The following is a 24,261-nucleotide window of genomic DNA, read 5'->3' as shown; positions in this document are numbered from 1 at the left end:
TGCCTGCCCCCAGAAACACGTACGAACTTCCTCAGATTTTACAGCAAGTTTAACAGCTCAGCCACCTACTGTGTAGGGAAAAGTGTGTGGAAAAAGTAAGGGGTGAGTCCCCAGGCTCCTCTGTGGCCCCCACAGGTGATGGGTAGCAGCACCCACCATAGTCTCAATGGTTCGGTCTTTTGCTCGATGAGGGTCAGGTTAGACTGATGACTTCCTGTTATTTCTTGGAGTCCTTAAAACATCTGCAGTTACAAAGATTAATTTTGAAACTGTTAGAAAGGATGATTGTCACATCGCACATGGAACCTTCTGACATACTGAAGCTATCCCTACCATCTCTCCTCCTGTCTCAGAGCAGCCTCAGGAACATGAACCCTAGGGTAACTGGTATTTAATTTAGTTGAAAGGTTCCTGGCCTGGGCCAGAGAGATGGCTCAGGAGGTAAGAGTAATTATCTACCAAGCCTGATTATCTCAGTTTAACCGCAAGGACCCAAATGGTGGAAAGGCAGAACCAACTCTTACAAGTTGTCCTCTGTCACAGATGAGCATCAGCACACACACACACACACACACACATAAACACACATACACACACACACACACACACACACACACACACACACACACACGAGAGAGAGAGGGGGGGGAGGTTTCCTGGTATCCAGTGTACTGAATACTCTCTGGCTGTCTGAACAAGGCTTTTCTTTCTTTTGCCTATGTATGAAGCTCTTCATGTAAGTCTATCTGGCTTCAAGTACCCAGATGGAGCCATCTGCAGAGATAGTTAAAGGACCTGCCCACAGCATGACTCCCTCCCCGTGCTGGAACCCGCAGACAACCCAACCACTCTGCTGCAGTAGGAATGGGAAGAGATTTATGGTCCTGGCTTACCTCTGCCACTGGGGCTCAGATTTACCAGCTGAGTCACGCTTCCACGTTTCAGAGATGACTTCATCTTTGCCCAGGCTATCGGAATCAGGTTGCAGAGGATTCTAGAAGTGCTTTTTAAAGTCGAGGGCAGCCATGTGCAAGAACACCGAACTGCTTGCTGGCTCTGTGAATTCATACCCAGCTCGGAACACAGGAGCACCCCAGGAGATGAATTCCTATCCAGAGGACATGGCTTCCTGTCTTTTTTTGGAAATTGTATTGTCGTTTATTCCAGATGAGTCTAGGGCGCCTAAACTCTCAGCCCCAGAAAACGATCTCTTTGAGGACATGACTCCTGGGCTGTGCACTGGCACACACTTGGCTCTGCCTGCCAAGACCTGCCATACAACCATGGTTCGCAGTTCATTTAGGGCCTGGAGAGGTGAGGGAAGTAAGTCAGGGTCCTGTATAAAAGAGTTCCACCACCACCACACCACCACCCCACAAGATAAAATTACTTTAGTTTACAGGTAGAGAGACTATAACTGCTGGTGCCTGAAGTCCCTCTCCTCCCCTGTTGCTGTTTCAGGACATCCCGTGAGGCTGCTCTCCTTTGTCTTCCTGGAACAGACAGGGAGTGCTGGGGTCACTGTCACACACCGCTCTGCCTGCCCTTCCAGCCAGTTCTGTTTTTCTCTCCCAGGATCAGGGTATACTCTTTCATTGGTTCCCAATTAGGTAGAATACTAAAATATCAAGTACCCTCCCCTCCAGAATACCCCAGTCACATCAGACCTCAATCTTTATGTTATACTTTTTACCCATAAAAATAAATGCCATGCTACCTCCAACACTGTCATCAGACCGTCAGAGTCAGAGTTGACATTTGGTTTTACAGTTCAGCAATGAGTAAAGATATGTAACAGTTTCCATATGAGAGAACTTTCTTCCATAAAACTTGGGTAATACCATAGGAGTGCACCCGCTGGTCTGGGAGAGGGTGAGGGGGATGTCTAGTTAGCCCTGATTTAGCGTTGATTCATCTGAAAAACCTGGGATGGAGACATGCCCAGGAGACAAAATGCCAAGAATCCTGCTCCTGCCTCCTGCCCAGGACCCCAGGGGGAACCTTGCCGAGGAACAGCACTTGTTTCCAGACCTGGGTTTTCTTGAGTCTGCAGATTAGGAAGACACTTTCCCATGCGCTTACTTCTCCCCTTCCTAAGATCTCCTGGAAGGGAGGCGTGTGATTGGATCCCTTCTCAGCACCCGGGACTCTCACTGTGAATTCCAGCCATGTTCTCACAGCCCTTTCGCTGTGCGGTATTGTTTATCAGCAAATGGCCTGGGGCTTCTGTGTCTTTGGGTCATTCTGTCTGTCTGTTCTCATTGTGTTTCCATCTGCTCAGTGTCCATCTTGGCTGCCAGCCAGCTCTAATGCATCCATTTTTCAGCCAGCCTGAGAGAAGTCCATAGCTACAACTGAGGAGACAGACAGACACGTAGTACGTCATAAGTGGAAGCCTTTGATTTTAGTGGCAGTCTTCGTAATCGTGGTGAGCCCATGTCTGTAGGGGACAGGCTTCAGGCCTCCGCTCAGTTCTGTGCAGATGTGCTCATTTCTATTTGTAGAGTTTCTCCACTGCCCTAATCTACTCAAGCTGTCACAACCAAACACCCTAGATTAAGTGGCTTAATCATTTCTTTTTCAAAACCCTGGAAACTGGGAAGCCCAAGGTCAAGACGTTAGCAGGTTTGATGTCTGGCGGCGGCGGCTGCTTCCTGGTCCACAGTCAGCTCTGTTCCTAGCTCTTCATCTAGGAGTGTGTAACGGCAGCTCTCCAGGGTCCCACTCACAGGAGCACAAGTGCCAGTCATGAGGGCTCTATCCTCGTAACACAGTCACCTCTGAAAGACCTTGGAGATTAGAGTTTTAGCGTGAATCGGGGGAGGAGGGAACCCACCATTTAGAACATAGCTCTGGCTGTTTCATTTTCTTTTCTCTTGTTGGCTCTTTGAAGTTTGTTTAATTCCAAACTACTATAAAGTATGTATCCAAACAGTATAAACCTTAAATGTTGTATTTTCCACATTGGTTTTCTTTTGTTGCATACAAATCAGTTGTGGGGCTTGAGAGAGCACAGGGGATAAAACGCTTGATGGGAAAGTGTAGGACACCGGGTTTAGATCTCCAGCTCCCACATGAGAGCCAGGAATGGCGGCCTTCAACTAGATCTCCAGCAGGATCCTGGGGATTTGCCGGCCAGCTAGTCTAGATGAAATGGAAGCTTTCACGAGCGGTGTAAGACCTTGTCTCAGAATATTATAAATAAGAAAGTGAAGAATGAGAAAGATACCCCAGTGTGAGCCCTGCCCGCAGTATACATGTGGGTATGCATACCTCTATATATGCACACGTGAGTGTGTACACACACACACACACACACACACAAAAGTATTCTAACTACTTAAGGGGCTGTTTATTAGCTCCTTGTTGCAGGAAATATTAAAAATGCCGGCCAGTTCCCACATTACGCTGGGCACCAGTGGCCCACGTGGCTCCAGCTGGGTGATCTAGACTCAGCAGTCTCTCTGAGCTCATGAGTTCCCTTGGCCATGTCAGCCCCTTGCAATGACCGACCACCCTGCGGTCAGCAGCCACAACACCCAGCAACCCAGTAGAAACAAAACTCTTGAAGACTGGCAGGCTTCTCACGCTACTACAGGCAACTCTAGTTTTAGCAATGACTGATCACGGTGTTCCCTGGTTCACTTGTCTCATAGCCATCCATACCTTCTCAGCCATATACCCCTGTGGTCAGCGGCCCCCCATTCCAGTAACCCAGTAGAACAAAACTCTAGAAGCTTATAATTAAACAGTTAGATTTATATGTCAATAAATTCTCAACTCACAAGATACCCACACAATAATTTCTGTGACAATTGATAATGATACAAGCTGCCCACCTAGATTAAACAAGTCCCAGTTATTTTATCCCTGTATAATAACGTATATACCCATGGCTATTCAAAGCCACGCTGGTTTGAATCATCCAGTCCGTCCATCTTGCTTCTTCTCCCACCTGAGTCACTCTCTGTCCCTCAACTCTTAGGTCCACATCCCTTTTTCCTGTCCAATCACAGGCCTCCTGCTGCACTAATATTTTAATGTCATTGGACAGAGAAAATCTTGCCACAGTGCCTGGCTCTGTAGGTCAGGTGTCTGGCACAGGAAGGCTGATTTCTCTCTTTAGGCTGCAAACAAGCAGCCGGCCAGCTCTACTGTCACCTAGAGTTTATGATCTCTTTCCCTTTGCTATCAGATGTTGGTTTCTTACAGCTACAGAGCTGAAGCCTTGTTTTCTTGTTGGTCATGACTCCTCTAGGGTCCTTGTTCATATTGGCAATGGAGAGCTTCCCTCTGTTGCTCCACCACTAATGCTTTTGTATGGTCAGCCTTCTGTCACTGTGACAAATTCCTGAGACAGACGGCTTAACGGGAGGAAAGGTTTATTTGGCTCATTGTAACCATGGGCTTTCCACCCACACTTCAGTTCCTAAAATAACAACTCTGAGAGTTTTTATTCTTTACAAACGTCTAGGCCATAAACTTGGGCTTGTTTCCCGATGGACTCGTAACTTAATTAACCTGTCTATTCTATTCTCTGAGTGCCACATGGCTGGTTACCTCCCTCCAGCCTCTTGCATCTGTCTGGGAGAATCTCTTCCTGTGCCTGACTCTATCCCAGAGTTCCTCTCTCCCTTCTGGAACTCCCACCTCCTATTTCCTGCCTCAGCTAATAGGTCATCAGCTTTTTAATTGACAGGTGATGCTTCCATACAGCACACAAGAGAGTCTCAGTATCACCCATGGTTCAGAAGTCTCCATTTGTGTTGCTTTAGGCTTGTGGGGAGACTGAGTACCAGTGGCAGGAGCACGTGGCAGAGACAGCCACTTACCTCCTAGCAGCCAGAGAGAAAGGAGAGAGAAAAGAAGGGAGCTTGGTCCCAATATTGCCTTCAAGTGCCACACCCTCAGGAGCATGATTTCTTTCCGTCAGACACGATCCCTTAAAGGTCCCATCACCTTCTAATAGTTCCACAGTCTGGGAACCAAGCCTTCAGCATAGCTACTGGGAAGCAATCCAGTCCCAAACCACAGCAGCTCCCAGGGTCTCTGACTTCTTTTTCTGTCATCAGCTCGAGAAAATTCTCTATGTTCGAAAAACCCATATGTGTCTGGCATAGTGTATGCCTTTAATGCAGGCAGTCTAGAATGCAGAGGCAGGTCGAGCTCTGTGAGTTCAAGGATAGCCAGGGCTACACTGAAAACCCTGTCACAAAAAAACAACAACAAAAGCCCATGTGATTCCATTGGGCCCAAGAGATGATGTCACTTTCTAAAAGCCAGCAGAGACCTGTGATCTCACATCACACTCAGGGCTCTGTCCCAGAGCCTCGGCTGAGGAGCAGTGCAGTTGTCTTTGAGGCACCATGCTGGCTTCTTACAGAGAGCTTCACTTAGCTTCCTACCACAAAAGGGCTTCAGGCCCCATCCCCAGTCCTGTTTATGCTTGGGAAACCCCAGTGCTGAGTGAATACATGGGTTTCTAATAGGTCTATGGACTGCCAAGACACTGTGCCTTGTTTGCCACAGTCTGTCTGTGTGCCCTCCCAAGGCCCCTATATTAAAGGCTTGGCCCCCAACCTGTGCCACTGTTGACCTCACCGGTCACAGAACCTCTAGGCAGTGATGTTGGGAACCCACTCCTTCCTGATTCTCCTCACTTGTAGTTACCACAGCATGTTCCAACACATCATGACAGACTCCCTCAGCCTCAGCAGAGCAGAAGGAACAGAGCCACTGAGTCATAGACCGACACCTCCAGCAATATGAGTGAAACCTAACCTTCCTCACTTTATGTCGCTTTAGCTTAGGGTTTGGTACATAAGAGGGCTGTATGTAGCAGTCACAGTTCTGGTTTTTAATTTCCTTTTCCATGCCTGGGCTCTTTCCTGCCTTGATTTTTCTGATTGTCATTTACTTGAAACTGTTTTTGTTTTATTAATCAGTGTGTTTAAGGGTTTAGAATAGTTGGGGTTCTACTTCAGTAGTATATCAGCCAGACTTTCTTTTGTTTTGTTTTCTTCTGTTTTGTTTGTTGTGTGTGTGTGTGTGTGTGTGTGTGTGTGTGTGTGTGTGTGTGTGTGTGTGTGTGTTTGTGTGTAGAACAAGATTACAGTTAGAGCCCATAAAACTACGAGAGCTATAAGGAGCGGCTGATGTCTAGGCAGAGATAATGCGCTCTCAGTCAACATGACAGTACCCTAATGTGCTCAGGTCTGGAGACTGTTTCCACTTTCCCACCCATTAATTTTGCTTTGTATGTCACTAAGAACACTAAAATGTCTGAAAAATAAGGAAAGCAAGTTGCAGTATCCTTCTTAAACGTAAGTAATTTCTGCTCCCACAGGCAGGTTAGTGGGCACAGGAGAGACCCTTGAATTGGTGTCTCTTGCCCAAATGCTCGTTTTTTAAATAGTTCACTGTCACCAACAGTGTGTTTTTCTCCATCTCTGCATAGATCTTTGAGCTATTTTCAAAATTGTTGTTCTATGCTCTTCTCAGATGTGGCCGAGAAATATTTTCAGGAAAGCATGACTTATATCAAGGATTCCGAAGGAGCAGAAAAAGCCAAGTTCCTTTCGATTCAAGATGAATTTTGCAGTTTTCTGCAAACCACTGGACAAAAAGAAGTAAGTGAGTTTAGATCATGATTGTCAAGCTATTCACATGGAAAGCCAAAGACTTCTTTACTCTGCCAGCATCCATTGAGCACCAACTGTATACAGGACATGCCCTAGCCTGGGAGAGACTCCGATAAATACATGAAGGAGCCATGCTGGGCAGGCACCAGATACTTTCTCTTAGAAACAAAACTCTGAGGAAGTAAACAGTCCATCCAACTCTAAACAATCACCAGGTTTCCCTAGTCAGACTTTAAGAGTATTAACAGGTTTCACTGAGGAAAAGAATCTCTAGTCCTCCCTCTCACTGGGTTCCCAAAGTCCAAGAGTCAAATCCCATGGAGACACCACCTTCCATCTTGCTTCCGTCTAAGGCCTTGCACACAGGTGTAGGGAGTGGGTGGGCACAGGCAAGTCTGCGTGGATACCCCAGTCCCTCACAAGCTCTCATGGGCCATACTTGGCCAGTTACACTGTTGTTTTTACCTCAGAAACTGATTTCTGTTCACCGCCATATTTGATGTGCTAACCCCAGTTCCTGACTCATGTTCCTGCCAACAAATGGAGACATGTTCTTCGTTCACGCCTCTACCTGTCTGTGACACAGGGTCAGCACGTGCCCCCAGGGCTGTGCTACGGGAAGCCCTCACCACCACCATCTTGGCTGTTGAACTCAGCATTAGTGTTATGCATTCATAATTACGTTGTTACTGGTGGTGGGGTTTGGTTTGGTTTTGTCTTTCGAGACTGTTTTCACGTAGAAGATCTGGGAAGAATCTCAGGACTGGTTGGAAGTTCATAGACTTCCCCCTTATATGTCTTGGTATCTGCAAAAATTAACATCAGAAAACACTCCTTTCTGACCAACATATATCTTTCTATTCCATGTTGGCATAAATAAATAGGACAAAGTAAACAAAATGGTTTATCCTGCTCCGTGGAGTGTTTACTTTCGGCTTCCTCTCTGTGAGGACAGGAAGTCCGGAAGCATGACCCACAAGTGCAGCCTAGTTTTCTCTTATCTGAGAGCAACAGTGCAGAGGGAGGTGAGCCCCAGGGAAGCAGATCCCAGCCCGCCACTGAGAGCCCTGCCGAAACAGGAACAAGGAAGGTCTCCAAGGCTGCTCTGTACCTCGGCCTCCTACTGGGTCAGAAGGTGAAGGCTGTGTATATCTAAAGAACAAGTCAGATCACACATCAACCTAAGCGCTCCACACAGGCTAGCTCTGCTCCTGCTGCTCAGTGGAACTAGTTTAAGAGAGAGCTGTCATGGCGTCCTTGCTGTTCTCTTCCTTCATATTTTGTACTTTCTCTCCCCAAATATGCTGTTGCCTGCCTCTTATCTAACCAGAGGACAGTGGCCCAGTTCTTTAGAACACTTTTCTCTGAAATGTTAAATGTGTTATAAACTTCATGACTTTTCTTGAGAGGGGTACAGCTCTTACTCAGTCCCTGAACTTTTATAAAGATCGCTTTCTTTTTTTTTTTTAATAATTTATTTTTATTCTATGTACATTGGTGCTTTGCCTGCATGAGAGTCTATGTGAAGGCATCAGAACCCCTAGAATGGAAATTATAGCTAGTTGTGAGCCACCATGTAGGGCTTGGGAACTGAACCCTGGTCCCCTAGAAGAGCAGCCAGTGCTCTCAACTGCTGAGCCATCATCTCTCCAGCTGTCGTTTCTGTCTTCGTGTGTGTATGAGTGTTTCCTCCTGCGTATCTGTGTATCACTTGCATCCGTGACGCTCTCAGAGGCCCGAGCAGGGCAATGGCTGCCCAAGAACTGGAGTCACAGAGGTTGTGAGCTGCCCCGTGGGTGCTGAGCCTGGGTCCTCGGCCACAGGAGCAAGTGCCCTTTGAACTTTTAAACCACACTGCAGCATTCTGTCCTTTTCTCAGAGAGCCGCCATGATCCTGAGAGAGTCCCTGGAAGCCAAAGTGGGAGCGTTTGGTGACTTCAGTCCTGAGGTGGCAGAAACCTACCGGGTCCTGGGCAGGGCAGACCTGGCGCAGGGAAACAACAGCGGAGCTTACGCAAAGCTAAAGAAGGTAAATAAAGTGGGGGGCAGCGCCGACGTGAAGCAGTCTCCCCAGCCACACTCTTCCTTCCCTCCACCGCACTTTTAAATGAAAATTTATAATTGCTTATTTAGGTAAAATGGCTTTACTTTTGTGGTAGATTTAAGCTAACATTTTGGGAGATAAAAGAGTTCCTCTAAAATATATTCAAAGAGTGAGTTATCAGTCATGTTTGATCATGCAAATACTTTAAAATTTTTCAGTGTGACTTACTAAGCCTTTCCTGTTACTGTGGTCTTCCTGCATGCCTGGCTCATGAAGGAAGCACAAAAGATTGTGCTTGTTTTCTTCTGTTCTTCTTTGGAACCTGGAGCTTATTTTATGTAGAGAATATAAGGTCTCTCTCGTGTTATCTTTTTCCCAAGTACCTCCCTGTAGGAGAGACGTACTGAGCACAGGCTTGTCTAGGACCATTTCACAAAGAGCCCGTCACTGCTCCAGTCACAGGCTTAGGACGACATACGCTAAATCCCCATATGCACTTGAGTTTGTTTCTGGATTTCTGTTCTGTTCTGCTAATCTCTCTTTATTTAGGTGTTAATATATCACATGTTCAGTCATAGGGATTCTGTGGAATGATCTCATGTGAGGTAATACAAGACAGCCCTTGGGGCTTTTCCCCTAAAAACATCAGGTTTTCTGGATACTTGATTGTTTTTATTAAAGTGTAAGTAAATTCTGGGAAAACTGACACCCGGCTGTTGTTGAGTCTTCCTGCCCGTGGGCAAGGGCTGCCACCCTGTCTGCTCATGTCTGCTTTGTCTCTCATACACACCGAAAAGCCTTCCATCTCTAAGTTGTGTGTATTTCTGTGCATTTTATTACTACTATTGCAGGTGCAGATTTATTCAGTTACATGCTTTTACTTATTTTTGTATATCAAACTAGCTTAGTTTTTATTGCTTGGATTAATTTGAAACATTGAGTCTCTCATTTTTCTAAATATACTATTATACATCTGCAACTAGACTTAATTTTCCTTTATATTTTCAGTTCTATGGCCAATTCCTTTATCTAATTGCTTTGACTCACCTGTGCAGCACAATACCGAACGGCAGTGGAGGTGATGGGGTCCTTGCCTTCTTCCCCATCTTACTAGAAGCAACTTCAGAGATTCCTCATTTAAGAGATGCTGGCTTCAGGCTGGGTCCCTTTAATCCCCATACTCAGGAAGCAGAGACAGTTGGATCTCTGAGTCCAGCCTGATCTATAGAACAAGTCCCAGGACAGCCAGAGCTATACAGAGAAACCCATGTCAAACAAAAAAGAGATGCTGAGTTTAATACTAAGGTTTATATACTTTTATCACGCTAAGGTTTCTGGTTTTGTGAGTCTTTCTAGAATTAGAAATAGACGCTGATTTTCATCAGTTTTGTTTTCAGCATTAGCAGGATGGCTGCGTAGCCCTCTCTCAGACCACATCGTAAATTATGTGTCGCTCTGTCATTGGACCATCCTTGCGTTCCTGGAATAAATCCTCCCCTTGATCACATTGGATTATTTTTTGCAAATGGTGTTTTCTGAGCCTATCTTGTACTATTATAATAGAATTCAGAGACAGAAGAATCTCTAAAAATAGAAATTTCTTTCTCATACCTTTGGGAAATCCAGTCAAGAGGCTTCCATCTGATGGTGGCCTGTTTGTTTGGTTCATTCAAAGACAAAATACGGGAGGTGATGATAGGAAGGAGAAAGAAAACTAAGGCAGACTGAATGCAGTCTTTTCAATGAATTTTCTCCCAAAATAATAGCACTGACCCATTCATGAGGGTAGAACCTTCTCGGGACTCACTTCCCAAGCCTGCTGCTCTGGGAATTAAAATCTCAACACATTGCATCTCAAGGGAAATTTTCAAATCATAGCAGTTGGGTCTATTGGTTCTTATTTATTTCAGTGTTTTGGCACTGATGTTTGTGTGTTATATTTAAGCATCAATGTTGCATTTGCTTCAAATAGTTAGGAAATTCATCTCTATTTTTCATATACCAAAATACATGATGTCCAAAATTTATATCTCTTAGGAAACCCTTTGGGCTGATACTTTTGTTGTGGAAAAATTCCTTTAAATTCTTCTCTATTCTACAAAAAGTGAGCTATTAGAGCTTTCTACTGGTAATTGAATCATTTTGGCAAATAATACTTTCTAAGTAATTAGCTATCCTATTTACATATTTTTATTGTATAAAGTTTGCAAAATAATCTCATGATTTTTTTTAAATTTCCATTTTTGGTAGCAGTCTTCCATCCTAGGCTTGGAACAGTTTGATGGCCAGGTGTGGATGAGCTGTTTCTCGTCTTCCAGGCAGACTTGTGGAGTACACTGTACACAGGGAAGGGCCTGGGCTATGGAGTGTTAAGTCAGTTTTGTCAGAACACTCTGCTGTTCCGCTCAGCTCTCTCCTTTGTTCTGGTGATAGGCAGGTGCAGGCCTTAATGCTCCTGCATCCAAGTCACTATCCCGTCATCTTTGGAGTGGGACTAGGGCCCGGAGATCTGTCTGTGCCTTCCCCAGGTCCTGCCCTGGCTGACACTGCAGCTCAGCTTCAAGAAAATTTCTCATCACATCATCCCAAAACCCAGAGTGGAAGGAGACTTTTTCTGCCCCTGGTTGGGACTCATTAACCGTCAGCTCTGACAGCAGCAGCTCTGATGCACTGAAGCTCTCTGGCCATCTGTCAGCATCTGAGACAAGTGAGAACGTGTGTGGATGCTGTGCATGCTATGGTAGGGGCAGTTCTCATCCCACAGTTGCTCTCATCTGAGGACAGGACTGGCTGCCCTGTTGACAGCAGGACACAGACAGGGACTTTAAACCTGCCTTTCTCGTTTGCTGCCTGGAGTACCTCACTGGGCTTAGGAAGCCAGCAGCTTTCTAAGAGCCATTAGCTACCTGTTTGTCTTGTTTTATCACAGTAGCCTCATAGACGCCAACAAATGTGGCTTTTCCAGACATACCCTCCTGTGTTAAATGGTCCAGGTGTGGGCCCAAGTCATGCTAAACAGGAAGGCTCCAGAAACAAAGCAGACAGCACATTTGATTGGGGGAGGGCAGGGGGGAACAGAGTTATTGATCTTGTAAAGGCATCTGCCTGCAGGGGACTATCGAAAAACACTGTGGAAATCCCTACAGCAAAAGTCTGCTCCCTCAGCAGCATGGAGACCTGTTTTGATCTAGGATGGTGCCACTGCTCGAATGAATTCTCACCAGGTGAAAGACTGCAGAAAGAGTTCCCAATTGCTGTCTCCTAGGTCAGTGGCATCTTGGGAATGATTCTGGCCCAAGTACAGAATGAAGTTCATTTGGGGGTCTAGTTTTAATCTGACCTTTCTAAGGACTGTCCTGGTCAGGGTTGTCTCATAGTATCACAGACACAAGCCTTAAACATTTCTATAAAATAATAGTCCCCAAGCCCACTATATAATGAATCTTTTTAAGAAAACGAGCTGGAGAATAGTTTGTTTTATAAGCTACAGACAAGAAAGTCAGAACCCACAGGGTCTCTGTACTGGCTGGTTTTGTGTGTCAACTTGTCACAAGCTGGAGTTATCCCTTGAGAAATGCCTCATGAGATCCAGCTGTAAGGCATTTTCTCAATTAGTGATGAAGTGGGGAGGACCCAGCCCATTGTGGGTGGTGCCATCCCTGCGCTGGTGTTCTTGGGTTCTATAAGAAAGTTGGCTGAGCAAGCCAGGGGAGGCAAGCCAGTAAGTAACATCCCTCCATGGCCTCTGCATCAGCACCTGCTTCCTGTCCTGCTTGAGTTCCAGTCCTGACTTCCTTTGGTGAACAGCAATATGGAAGTGTGAGCAAAACAAACCCTTTCCTCCCCAACTTGCTCCTTGGTCATGATGTTTTGTGCAGGAATAGAAACCCTGACTAAGACCATCTTCTACATCAACACTGGAGACCAAGCCATGCTGTCCCTGGGCTTCCTGCAGACAAACAGACACTCAGACCTTCCTAGATGCTGTTTCATGAGCAGCTTGTACACACTGCAGAGATATGCCTGTGTTTGTTTGCCCCATGGTGGCCCACAAAATTTACATTTCCTTTGGCCTATTTGATCTTCTTGTTCCCTTGTTGCCCTCGGATGTGCCAGGAAATGCAGAGCCAAATTTAGAGTCCCTGAAGGGACTCCACATCGGAAATCTTATTTCCATGTGTAGATCCTTTCCCCTCCCTCCCCTCAGCTCCTGGCCTTGCTAATTGTCTCACTGAATCACTGTTAGGAAGTGGCTATGGGCCTTGTATAAAGAGAGAAAAGGTCTGAGTTAGGGAAAATAGCTCAGGGGTAAAGCACTTGCCCAGAAGCTGGAGGATCAGAGTTCAAATCTCTAAACTAATGTAAACCTGGGTGTGACAGTGCCTAATTCCAGTTCCCCTGGGGGAGATGAGAGGCTGGGATAGGAAAGTGCCTGGGGGCTCCTGGGCCGGCCAGCCAGGAGCATGCAGCAGTAAGCAAGGGACTCTGCCTCCAAGCAGTGGAAGACAAGAACCTGTACACACATACCCTGGCACACACATGCGTACACTCACTATGGGTGCACACATAGACAGACACCGACACACAAACATATACACACCCCTACACACACACACAATTTTTTAAAGCAAGAGAGAGGTCATAATGGTGTTGATTTTCCTTCAGCTCTGCTCCCCAGTGGAGGATGGAAGTGATATTCTAAGGGATCAAGGTCATTCATTCTTAGTTTGCTGTGACCAAAACAAGGTCTACCTTTCCTGTGGTAGATTCAAGGAAACGAGAACTCCAGGTTTGCAGGAGAGAACTCTGTCTCACACCCCTGGCGCCCAGCCTCTGTGTTTGTTTCTCCTAGAAAAGAAAATGTAGCGCCCCCAGACTGCCGGCGCACCTACCTGTCACAAGGATAGCATCCACACTGGCTAGCCCCAGAGATGGCTTCCTCCTTCCAAGCCTCCCTCATCCCCATTTCTCTCTGCAGCCCAGGGTCCCTCGGTCACTCTGCCTGTGCTGTTCCCACTGGAGGCTCTCTGCCCACTCATCAGTGTGTTGTCCTCAGGCTGTGGGCGGATTTGCCTCTGTGGGATGGGAGCTGCAAGTGTTGGGGAGGACAGACAAGGCTAGGATGTTTCCCCAGACACCTGGCGTCCATCTCTCTGAGACCTCCTCCCTCACTGCTGCTTTCCACAGCCTTCATCTGGCTGCCTCAGCATCCTGCAGTCCTCACATCCACTGTCACCTCTGCACAAGGACCTTTGCTGCCACGCACCCGCTACCACCACCACACACTTTACTCTTTCTCATGGCCCCATGTTGCTGCTGCTTTGACTGCTGCTCCTCCTTTCTCTCCCTTTGTCCTCTCCTTCCTCTTCCTCCTTCCTCCTTTCCCTCCTTCTCTTCCCCTTTCTCCTTTTTGTTCTTACTGAAAATTGTTGTGACACGTTTATTTGTATATTTTTAAGTTATTATGACATGTTTGTGTATGACATTTGTATATTTTTTAATTGCTTTATTTTCTGTATGTGAGTATTTTGCCTGCATGTATATATGTGCACCTCTTACATGCCTGGTACTCACAGAGGCCAGAAGAGACTGTGCTATCCCCTGGACCTGCAGTTACAGAGAGCTGTGAGCTGTCATATGGGTGGTAGGCGCTGAACCTTAGTCCTAGTCTCTGTAGGAGTAGTGACTGCTCTGACTGCTGGGCCATCTCCCCAGCCTCTATTTGTTAATGCTTCGTCTCCGTGTCTCTGGAAGCTCTAAAAGCATTACTCAAATCTGCCCTCTCTCTGAGGCTGGCATAGGGTTGTTGTACTGCAAACAGTGGCTGCCGGAAGGATCGGATGTGCAGGATGTCATGGGCTCAGGCAGGACAAGGCTGGCTCCTGACTGACTCAGGAAAACCAGGCCCATCCCTAACCCTGTTCCCTTAGTGCTGGCTGATGAACCACTTCAGCTGATGTTTCCAACTCTCCGAGTTTATCTTTCTCCCTGCCTGGCAACCATTAGTAAATATACATATGTTGCTATACCTTTAAGTATGTAGTATAGTACACTTCACATCTGTGCACATTAAGGTTTCTAAAATCTTTTCTCTTAATATATTAGGCTTAAATGTTGACTTGAAAACAGGAATGATTCCTGAGTTTCTGAGTCATTTATCCTCTATAGAAGTGATAATCTGGCATCAGATAACGTGTGTAAAATGTGTATTGATTTGGGATCGGGCTTGGAAGCTCATTCCTGAAGTGAAGTACTTCCTATCTGGGCATGAGGTCCTGAGGGCAGACCCTAGTTCAGGTGACTTACACCTGTGGTCCCAGTTCTGGAGTGTGCTGGCTAATTTCCTGTCAGCTTGACACAACTTAGAGTCATTTGGGAAGAAAGAACATCAACTGAGAAAAATGTCCCCAACTAGATTGGCCCGTGGGCAAGCCTATGGTGCATTTCCTGACTGATGATTGACTTTGGAGGGCCCAGCTCACTGTGGGTGGTGCCACCCTGAGGCTGGTGGCTCTGGGTGCTGTAAGAAGGCAGGCTGAGCATGTCATGGGGAGCAAGGCAGCAAGCAGCACCCCGCCCTGGCCTCTCCATCAGCTCCTGCCTCCAGGTTCCTGCCCTGACTTCCCTGGATGATGTAAGCTATAAAATAAAAGAAACCCCTTCCTCCCCACATAGCTCTTAGTGTATATCATAGTCTTAGAAACCCTAACTAACATAAAGACCAAAGGTTCCTTGGGGCTCTCTAACCAGCAGTTCTAGACAATCTTCCAATTCAGTGAGAGAACCTTTCTCAAAAAGTAAGCAGACCACCACTGAGGAAGATACCCGACGTTGACATTTGGCCTCCACACAACATGTGCACAAAAACACATACAGTGCACACACGGGGCGGGGAACAGTGACCACAGGTCCTCAACATTAGAGTGGTTTAAAACATTTCCCTCTCTCTGGCTCTGTTTTTCATTTCATAAGAGGAAAACACTGCTAACTGTGTGACAAGCTCGGCTTGTACCCTTGCCCGGAGTGACAAACTTGTCTTTCTTGATTTTCTATGATGGGGGTCATGTAACTCATCATTTAAATGACTCCTTAGCTGGAGCCTTGGCTGTTCTGCCTCTGCTAATGGAGAGGCCATGTCCCATCAGCACTTTCATTATCTGAATTTCCCAGATGTAATTCCCAGACCCCTGGTCAGAGGGCAAGAGGTGACGGAGACACCAGGGATTCCATCCATCCGTCCAGGGATTCCATCCATCCGTCCAGGAATTCCATCTGTCCAGGGATTCCATCCATCCGTCCAGTTCAGGCCTGCAGCAGCGCCACTGGGGCAGGAACGCTCCTGCGCAACAGCTGCCTTTTTGCAGAGATTTCTCCCAAGTAGATGTTTTTATGAGTTTGCATATGTAAGGGGTTTTGTCCATCTGTCTGTCTGTTTGCTTTAAAGCCAGCAGCATGTAGACAAACTAGCCACTACATCATAGCTGCCCATAAGTCACCTCCTGCCCTCACTGGGAAGAGTGTCAGCACAAGGTTGGGGCCCAGTAACCCAGGCAACAGGCCGCTGGCTCCATCTTATTAGCTTCCTGGACCCATAGAAAGGTCAGCGTCCAGGCATTAGATTACCTCCTCTCTGTGAGTCACTCATGGGAGAATGCACCCCATAGTGAAGAAAGATCATCCTGCCCCTCAGCTCACCAGGGGAGCAAGTCTGAAGGCCCCCAGCACTGCTCGCACACAGCTTCTTCTCAGCAGAGGGTTCAGCACATGCAGGTCACCGGAGCCCACCACTTCTTAAAGCACCATGTAAAGGGCAGGAGAGCTGGCTCCGCTGGTAAAGGGCGCGCTCTGTAAGCATGAGAGCCCGAGGTCAGCTCTCCAGCACTCACCTGAAACTCTAGGTGTGGTAGTGCTCACTGGCGGTCCCAGCCCCGGGGAGGCAGAGACGGGAGTGTCCTGGGAACTTGCTGGGTAGATAGTCTAACCTTGGCTCAGAAATGTGTGATTCAGCGTGATAGAGGAAGGCATGTGGTACATCAGCCTATGGGCTTCACACATGTGCACGCATGCACTTACACACCCATAGTCTCACCCTCCTGTGCATGCACATGTACACGCACCTGAGCCCCACGTAAGAGCTTTAACTAACTCGTCTGCTGTTCAGCTGTTTGATCATCCATTCCTTTACTTACATGCCCGAGACAGACAGGCCCCGGGGAGCTGCACAGCCTTGGCCCTTTGGAGACGGCTGCCGGTAGGGAAAGCAGGCATTCCCTGCATCTGTAGCCAGGGAAGAAAAGCTCCCTGTCTGCTCTTTAAGGAAGAATGGAAACAGCCCAGGTTATGTCTCTTGCAACCCATGTTTTGAAAAACTAGAGAATAATAGAAACAGTGGCTTTTGAGAAATCCACTGGATACTTTAGATGTCAGCTTACTCATTACTTTAGAAACAGAAAAGCCTTTTGGTGGCTGGTTGAAAGGGGACAGGTTGCCCTCTCACTGCAGAAGAGCACAGGCTACCTTTATTCTGGTGGAGAGTGCTCTAATCCTGGGCCTTGAGGGAGGGCCCTGGTCCTTCAGAGGACAGCTCCAGCGCTGTGCCCAGCAGCTTCAGCCTACAGTCAGTGAGTTTGACTCTTGTGTCTGTTTTTACCAAAAGAATCAAAACACCACATTGATTTCACACACACAAAAATATCATTTAAGCAAACTCAGCTAAATGAAGCAGAACATTGAATAATTCAATTTATATTCCTTAGACAAATATACAGCTATTAAAACAATCTCTAGTAGAAGTGGTAATAGGCTACTCTGCTTGTTTAAAAGGTATTTTGGGCCGGGCAGTGGTGGCACATGCCTTTAATCCCAGCACTTGGGAGGCAGAGGCAGGTAGATCTCTGAGTTCAAGGCCAGCCTGGTCTAAAAAGTGAGTTCCAGGACAGCCAGAGCTACACAGAGAGACCCTGTCTCAAAAAAAAAAAAAAAAAAAAAAAAAAAAGGGTATTTTGGTACATCCCCGAGCTATCACCTTTTTTTTTTTACTTCTTTAACATTAGTTCTAAGAATGTCAGTGGGTATGGGGCTCAGTTAGCAGACCACTTGCCTAGCAGCCCCAGCAGCACATAAGGTGGGCACGGGGGCCACCCTGTGATCCTAGAACTCAGGAGGGGACAAGAGGATCAGAAGCTGAAGATGATCCTTTGCTGCACAGCTAGCTCAAGGCCAGCCTGAGGCAAAGATGACACTGACTTGGGAGAAAGCAAGGAAAAAGGGAAGGAAGGAATGATGGACAGACAGACAAACAGAAGGCGTGAGTTAGTTTCAAGGAGCAGTCTGCTGGGACCCTAATAGCATTGGATAGCCCTTCCTGTGTGGGGTCGTGTTCCTCAGAAGCTTTAGGTTTCTGCTGTCGGTGGCTGGGTGTGGGATTATGGGTAAGCCTGGCCTGTTGATGTCAGGGCAGAAGACAGAAGGGATGGCTCGTCCTTCAGCACCCACTCTTCGAGCATCTCCGCAGAAGGCTAACTTTAGTTTCATAAAGCTGTTTCCAGAACTTTATTTTAAAACTTATTTTTAAAAAAGGATGACTTTTACCAGCTGTTGTCAGTAAATAGGAAGCCTGAAATGTCACTACACTATTGGGGCATATGTTTAAGGGTGATTTTTATCCTCAAAAGGTTATAATTGGGAAATATTGAAATTTAGAAAACAATATAAAGAAAACCTGGAAGCTTCCCCATTTTTTTCGACTTAAACGTATTTTAAATTCTATTGTAGTGTTATTTAATGTATCAATTATACTGCTACATATAAAGTATGGATTCTTTTAAAAGAAAAATACAATCTCATACTAATGCTTTTATTTCTTTTTAAATGCATCAGGCTGTTTTGTTTTAGTTACCTAACTATTTATATTAATGCTTTACTTTTTTAAAATTTTTATTTATTTATTTTTTGAAATGGCCTCATATAGCCCAGGCTGGCCTCAAACTTTGTATGTAGCCAAGGATGACCCTGATTTCTAGTTCTCCTGTAGTTCTGGGATTGCGGGTGTGTACCACTACATTCGCTCAGTTCCGGTGGTGCTGAGGCTTGAACCCAAGGCTTGATACAGGACAGGCAAGCAGTCACCATCTGAGCTGGGTCTCCAGTCCATGTGGATGATCGGACTGTCAAGGTTATCCTCCCTACAGAGGATATTGATCAAAGTATATAGATGGACTAGCTTTTACTGCCTGGATTTCTGCCCTGCCTCTTTGATCAAATAAGATCAGGCAGGGGCTAAGGACCCACCCACCACCCTGTCTCCTATTTGACATTTCTTTGCATCTCTTCAGCAGGAATTATAAGCAAATGTCTTTTATGAGGATGATAACTTTGGGGTGGGAAATCTATCTCTGTGAACAAGAGAAGCATCTTGGGGAGGGACCTGTAGGATGTGTTTGTTGGACAGAGTCCTCCCCTTCCCCCCCTAACTTAATAATGCCAGAGAAAATGAGCTAAGCAGAAGGCCTTGCAGGAAGGGGCCAGAGTAGGGCCTGGGGAAACTTGCCTAAATCTTATCACTTACCTTCTCATTCTTCCTGGGAATTTGCAACTATTTACCCAATTGTCTCTTCCCTAGGGAATTAGGGGCCAGGGAGAAGATCCTTCAATCACCAAAGAGGTAGGATGGAAATCTCACTCGTGTTGTGCAGCTTCTAGAAGCCATCTGTTGAGCAGAGTGAACTGAGACCTCATCAGACTGTCTCAAAGGCTTATATTGTCAGTAAAATTGTAATGCTAACAGCGAATGACTTAACACCAAGTCGTGCTGACTTCAGCTGGTGTCAAAATGAGCTGCATTGGGGCACTCCTAAATATGTACCCAGGGGAGTTTGGGTGGCTTCAAAATTAGACCTGCTCTCTAAACCCAGGGAAGGCATTCCTGTTCATGAAGGAGAAGAAGAGTTTAGGTTCCGGTAGGAAGGTTGAGATTGTAAGGGAGCCACTGGCTGTCTACAAGCTTGCCCCCGGCTCACTCCCTGCCTGTCCCCTCGGTGCCCTGCTGGGTGGAGTAAGAGGCTGAGAGCAACTTAGGCTTCTGTGTGCTGCCTCCCACACGGGGACTGAAAGAGTTCTTGCTGAGTTACCGTAACTGTCAAAAGCATGTCCCATCCCTTCCCTCAGAACAATGGCTCTTCCTCCAAGTTCCCGGGCTGTGAGGTCATGTGGTGTGTCTGTGGGTTAAAGTGACCCTGGATGAGGATGGTCTTGCCAAGGCCAGGCCGAGGCCCTGGTGCAGAGGTAGCAAAGCCAAGGCCTGAGGCCCAGAGATGAGATCCTCGAATTAGCAGAATTGAATTATGGACTGAATGTGATAAGAGAAAGAGCCTGCTACTTCTTCATGCAGGTAATCGAGCCAAGAGACAGGGAATGGTTTCTGTTATTTAAAAAATAAAATCCTATCACACGCATACCTGCCATTTCTGTCCTCCACCAGACCAGAGACACACTCCCAGTTCCCACCTGGGCAGCCCTGAGATCTTCATGGCTTCTGAAGGCAAAGCATTCGAGCCATGTGTGCAACTTTATTTTCTTAAAGACCTAAAAATAGTTGGCAGATGCAAACGACACGCATTCCCCAGGCCCATCCTCCTTTCTTTCTGACTCAAGCATCTTAACCAGAGAGAAAAAGTCAATCTTTAAAATATATCAAGAAATAGTTCAGCTATGCAGGGAAAATGTTTGTAACGTGAAACAAACGCCTTTGACCTCATTATCCAAGTTAGAAACAAAAGGTGAGTCGCACAGATGAAGTCCCTCGAACTGTCCTGATTGAACATTGCCCCATGCTTACATTTGGTTTTTCCTGTGAAGCTCCCTCCCTATGATCATGCACAGTTTCTTTCTTAACATTTTAAATTATAATTTGTTATTCTACCTTAGTATACTTGTTATTTTTACTATGTATATAGAAATATCATTTTTCTCTTTTCTTTTTATTAAAAATAGATTTTTTTCCTCACACAATGTGTCTTGTGACCCCTCCCAGTTCCTCCCCACCTCCCCTCCCATCTGGATCCACTCCCTTTCTGTCTCTCTTTAGAAAACCAGGCATATCACTCTTAGCTCTTATAGCTTTATTAAATATTGCTGAAGCGTCTACGGAGAGTCACACCAACTTAAATACCCACTGTCAATGGACGAAACTCTATAGCGGTTCTTCTTCCCTCTTTGGCATCATCTTGGTAGCATTGGAGGAGAATTTTCCATTGTTTACAAAGTTGTGCTCTTTGGTCTTTGTTTGCATCTCCAGTTATTGATGAGGCAGAGCCTCTCAGCACCCAGCTCTCTGTGAGCTCTGTGAATGACTGTCTGCTTTTGACCGCTCTTGTACTTGAAGGTTGGAGGCTGCTACCATCACTCACCATTGCCTCTGAGGCATTCCTATTGTGTTCTGAATGCTAACTCTTGGGAAGAGACCCCGCAGACACCTCCCCTCTCTCTGGATTCTTTGCTTAGGGTTACATTTCACTGCAAAGCCGTTGGTCATTTTCATATAGCAGGTTACATCTCTTCAGCAGTTTGCATGTGGGGAGCTTGACTCAAGAAATAAGTTTCCCGGCTCTAGCCAGCCCAGAAGGCTGTCCCTCAACGTTTTCATAGGAGAGCCCCAAGTTCTGCATTTCACATTTAATTCCTCAAATGTTTCAGGATTAATCTATTCTGTTTTGTGAGAGCTAAATTCCATTCTCTTTCCTTTGCAAAAGTGTGGTCCCAATGCCATCTGTTAAGCACAGTCCACTGGCAACCAAGTACTGAGGCCCCTGTCTTTCCCATTGGCCTTCTTGACACCCCAGGGTGAAAGACAAGCTGTCTTCATTACTATCGTTCTACAGACGGTCATCAAAGCAGATTCCTGCTTTGCCCATTTTAAGTATTTCTTTAAGCTTTATCGTTCCCTCAACTCTGCACTGACTGGGAATAAACATAAAACGCCAGAACTTAAGCAAAAGAAGGAAACGAAGCAAAAGCCAGGCAACAATGCACTTGCCTTGCTTTTTAAAAACAGCACGTTTAAACACATGCCTGCACACAGAGAGTTTATGAACTAATAGTGTTCAAATCCTACATTTGTATCCTGGATCCCTAAGAACATCCAACTTAAAGGTCAGAATGTCCCTAGAGACCCCCAAGGGCACTGAGGCTGGCACAGCCTGGCTCTAAGAACAAAGCACCCTGTCTCTACCCCAAAGGAGACTTTGTTTGCCCGTGACATTTCTGTAACCTCATGATGACTCATTGGTGTTTCACAGTGTGTCCAGATCGAGACGTTCTTGTATGGATCACAGGACAAGAAGACCCTGGCCACCCAGCACACCATAGACACACTGTCCAGGTGACGCAGCTTCCCTTACATTTCCTCTGAATTTCATTTCCCTCCACCATTCTGCACCCGTGGCTAGTATTAGGAGGTTCTGTGGGAGTTTCCTTGTCTTCTCATAACTTATATAGTTAAATGTAAGAATAGGTCCTCTGAGAAGCCAGCTACAAACAGTCCATGACCTAACATTTGAAAGGTATTCATTCTTTAATAATGTTGAAATACTCTGGCTTTCGTCGTGGTCCCATAGACTAGTCCCTGCAGGGAAGCACACTTGCTGGAAAAGGAGGGCCTTGCCTCTAGAGCTCTACCTGGTGGGTGGGCGTCAGTGTCACAACTGTACCTTCAAGACTGGCCCTAAGGTCTTTACTCAGCAGAAAGCCTGGCACTACGCAGGGAGGGCCGCCATTTCACAGAGTGGGTATTCCCAGAGATTCTATGGGCTGAGCATCAAACCCAGGTCAGGAAATTACAGCAGTGGCTTTCACCGGAGGCACAGACCCGGAAGGGGTACTGAAGCCTTTGAGGACAGCGTTAAGTGGGCCAACAAAGCTTCCCGTCAGAACTTGACAGTCTCCTCCACTCTCAGCCCACCCATGACCAACCTAAAACCTGTTTTGCCTCAGGGAGTGAGCATGGCTGCAAGGCATTAAGAGAGGAGAGACACGCCTAGTGTTTGGTGTTCCTGTGCCGAGGTTCTCACCTGCATCCCCTCCTAAGGCTTCTTCCCAGCAGCAAAGGCTGATCGGAACCGGGATGATCCGAGGGCCCGTGCTCACCCATCTGCTTTCTGTCTACAGGATCTCCGAGGCTGCTGGGAAGTCAAGGCAGACGGTGAAAGCCAAAGTAGCATTCTGCACCAGCGTCCCCCAGTACTCGATGCCGGGGAAGGGCAGGCACAGTGCAGCAGACTGATGCCCCCACGGACCACGCCAAAGAAAGCTCCGAGAAAGACTTGGCAGGCATTGCTTTTAGGATGCTGAACAAACCTCCAGCTCGAAGGTGGAGGCTAGCAGTCACCGAAGATTTTTAGGGCTGTTTGCTTCAGAATGCGACGGCAGTACCATGAATCTTCCACATCCCAATTGTGAACGCCCTTCAGGGCGATATGGTGCTTTCGGTTATTTTCTTCCACCAAGGAGAATTCCCTCTGTCATCTCTGCTGTGGCTGAAATACTCTTCCAAAGTTGGAACTTCTCTACAGGAAAGGAGACTCACCTGATGACAGGCAGGGCTCCTGCTCCACCCAGAACCACATCTGGGCCAGTGAGATCCCACACAAAGCCTCCCTTATATGAAAGTAATAGTAACTGAGAAGAAAAGACCAATAAAGAGAAACTTCTGCTAGTGTCAGTTTGTGTGTTTAAAATGAAGACTGGAGCTGGCAGTGCTGCTCTGTGACAGAGCCCTTGCCTGGGCCCCACGAAGCCTGTTATGGTTGAAATGGGAAATGTCCCTCATAGGCTCCCGTATCCCAACACTTGGTCCCCATGGCTGAGAGGCCTTGAGGTAGGTAGGAGTCAAGTTGAATGAACTGGTTCACTGGGGGGGATGGGGGGCAGTCTTGAGGTTTCTTAGCCTCAGTCCCATTTTCTATCCACTCCCTGCTTCCTGACGGCAGACACATTTGTAATTAGCTGTGATGCCTCTGCCACCCACCTTTCCCCACTATTCTGTGTGTGTGTATCTGTGTATGTATATATAAATATGTATACACACACACACACACACACACACACACATACCTGCCTTCCATTTAAAAGCCAGAATAAACCCTTTACTTCTTATTGGTTGTTTAAGCAACCAGAATTATTTTCCTCATTGTAGGGATAAAAAGAATAGCATGGAAAATGGGCACAGGAATAGTCCCACAGCCATGGTTAGGCTGACAGGGTCTCAGGTGTTTTGGAATTGATCTGCAGGAATAATATGGAAGAGTATGCAAGTATGGAAAGGGGAGTCCCTTGGAAGCTGAAAGCAGACCTCAGTAGACCATCGGGGGGGGGGGGGGGGGTTGTTCTAAAAGACCAGGATGCAAAGACAAATCCTGACAATAGAGGAGAATAAGGACCCTGTTAGAACCTGGTCTAAAGGCCATTTGTCCTGCATTATAACAAAATATCTGTCTGCATTCTGCCCATGTGCCACGACCTCATATACACCTTCATTTAAAGGAAATGGACTGTGTTTGGTGGGTGAACCTCTAAGACAGG

At 46.5% G+C, this 24,261-nt stretch overlaps 1 protein-coding gene across 3 annotated transcripts in view; it reads left to right on the top strand.

Moving 5' to 3' along the window:
* Ttc23 (tetratricopeptide repeat domain 23) overlaps nt 1-23,401 on the top strand; it is a 75,565-nt gene extending 52,164 nt beyond the window's left edge. For 2 of the 3 annotated variants that reach the window (XM_052160914.1, XM_052160899.1), the window contains exons 8-12: nt 6,502-6,629; nt 8,521-8,670; nt 19,307-19,348; nt 21,981-22,063; nt 22,849-23,401. In XM_052160914.1, the coding sequence (XP_052016874.1) occupies nt 6,502-6,629; nt 8,521-8,670; nt 19,307-19,348; nt 21,981-22,063; nt 22,849-22,963 (518 nt within the window). In that variant the 3' untranslated portion in view covers nt 22,964-23,401. The remainder of the gene's footprint in view (nt 1-6,501; nt 6,630-8,520; nt 8,671-19,306; nt 19,349-21,980; nt 22,064-22,848) is intronic. The other variant, XM_052160908.1, reaches the window with a different exon arrangement.
* Nucleotides 23,402-24,261: the final 860 nt, after the last annotated feature.

This window comes from Apodemus sylvaticus, chromosome 1, assembly GCF_947179515.1.
Source record: "Apodemus sylvaticus chromosome 1, mApoSyl1.1, whole genome shotgun sequence".
Classification (NCBI taxonomy): domain Eukaryota; kingdom Metazoa; phylum Chordata; class Mammalia; order Rodentia; family Muridae; genus Apodemus; species Apodemus sylvaticus.
Note: the sequence above shows the minus strand (reverse complement) of the source record. Positions and strands in the feature narration are given on the sequence as shown.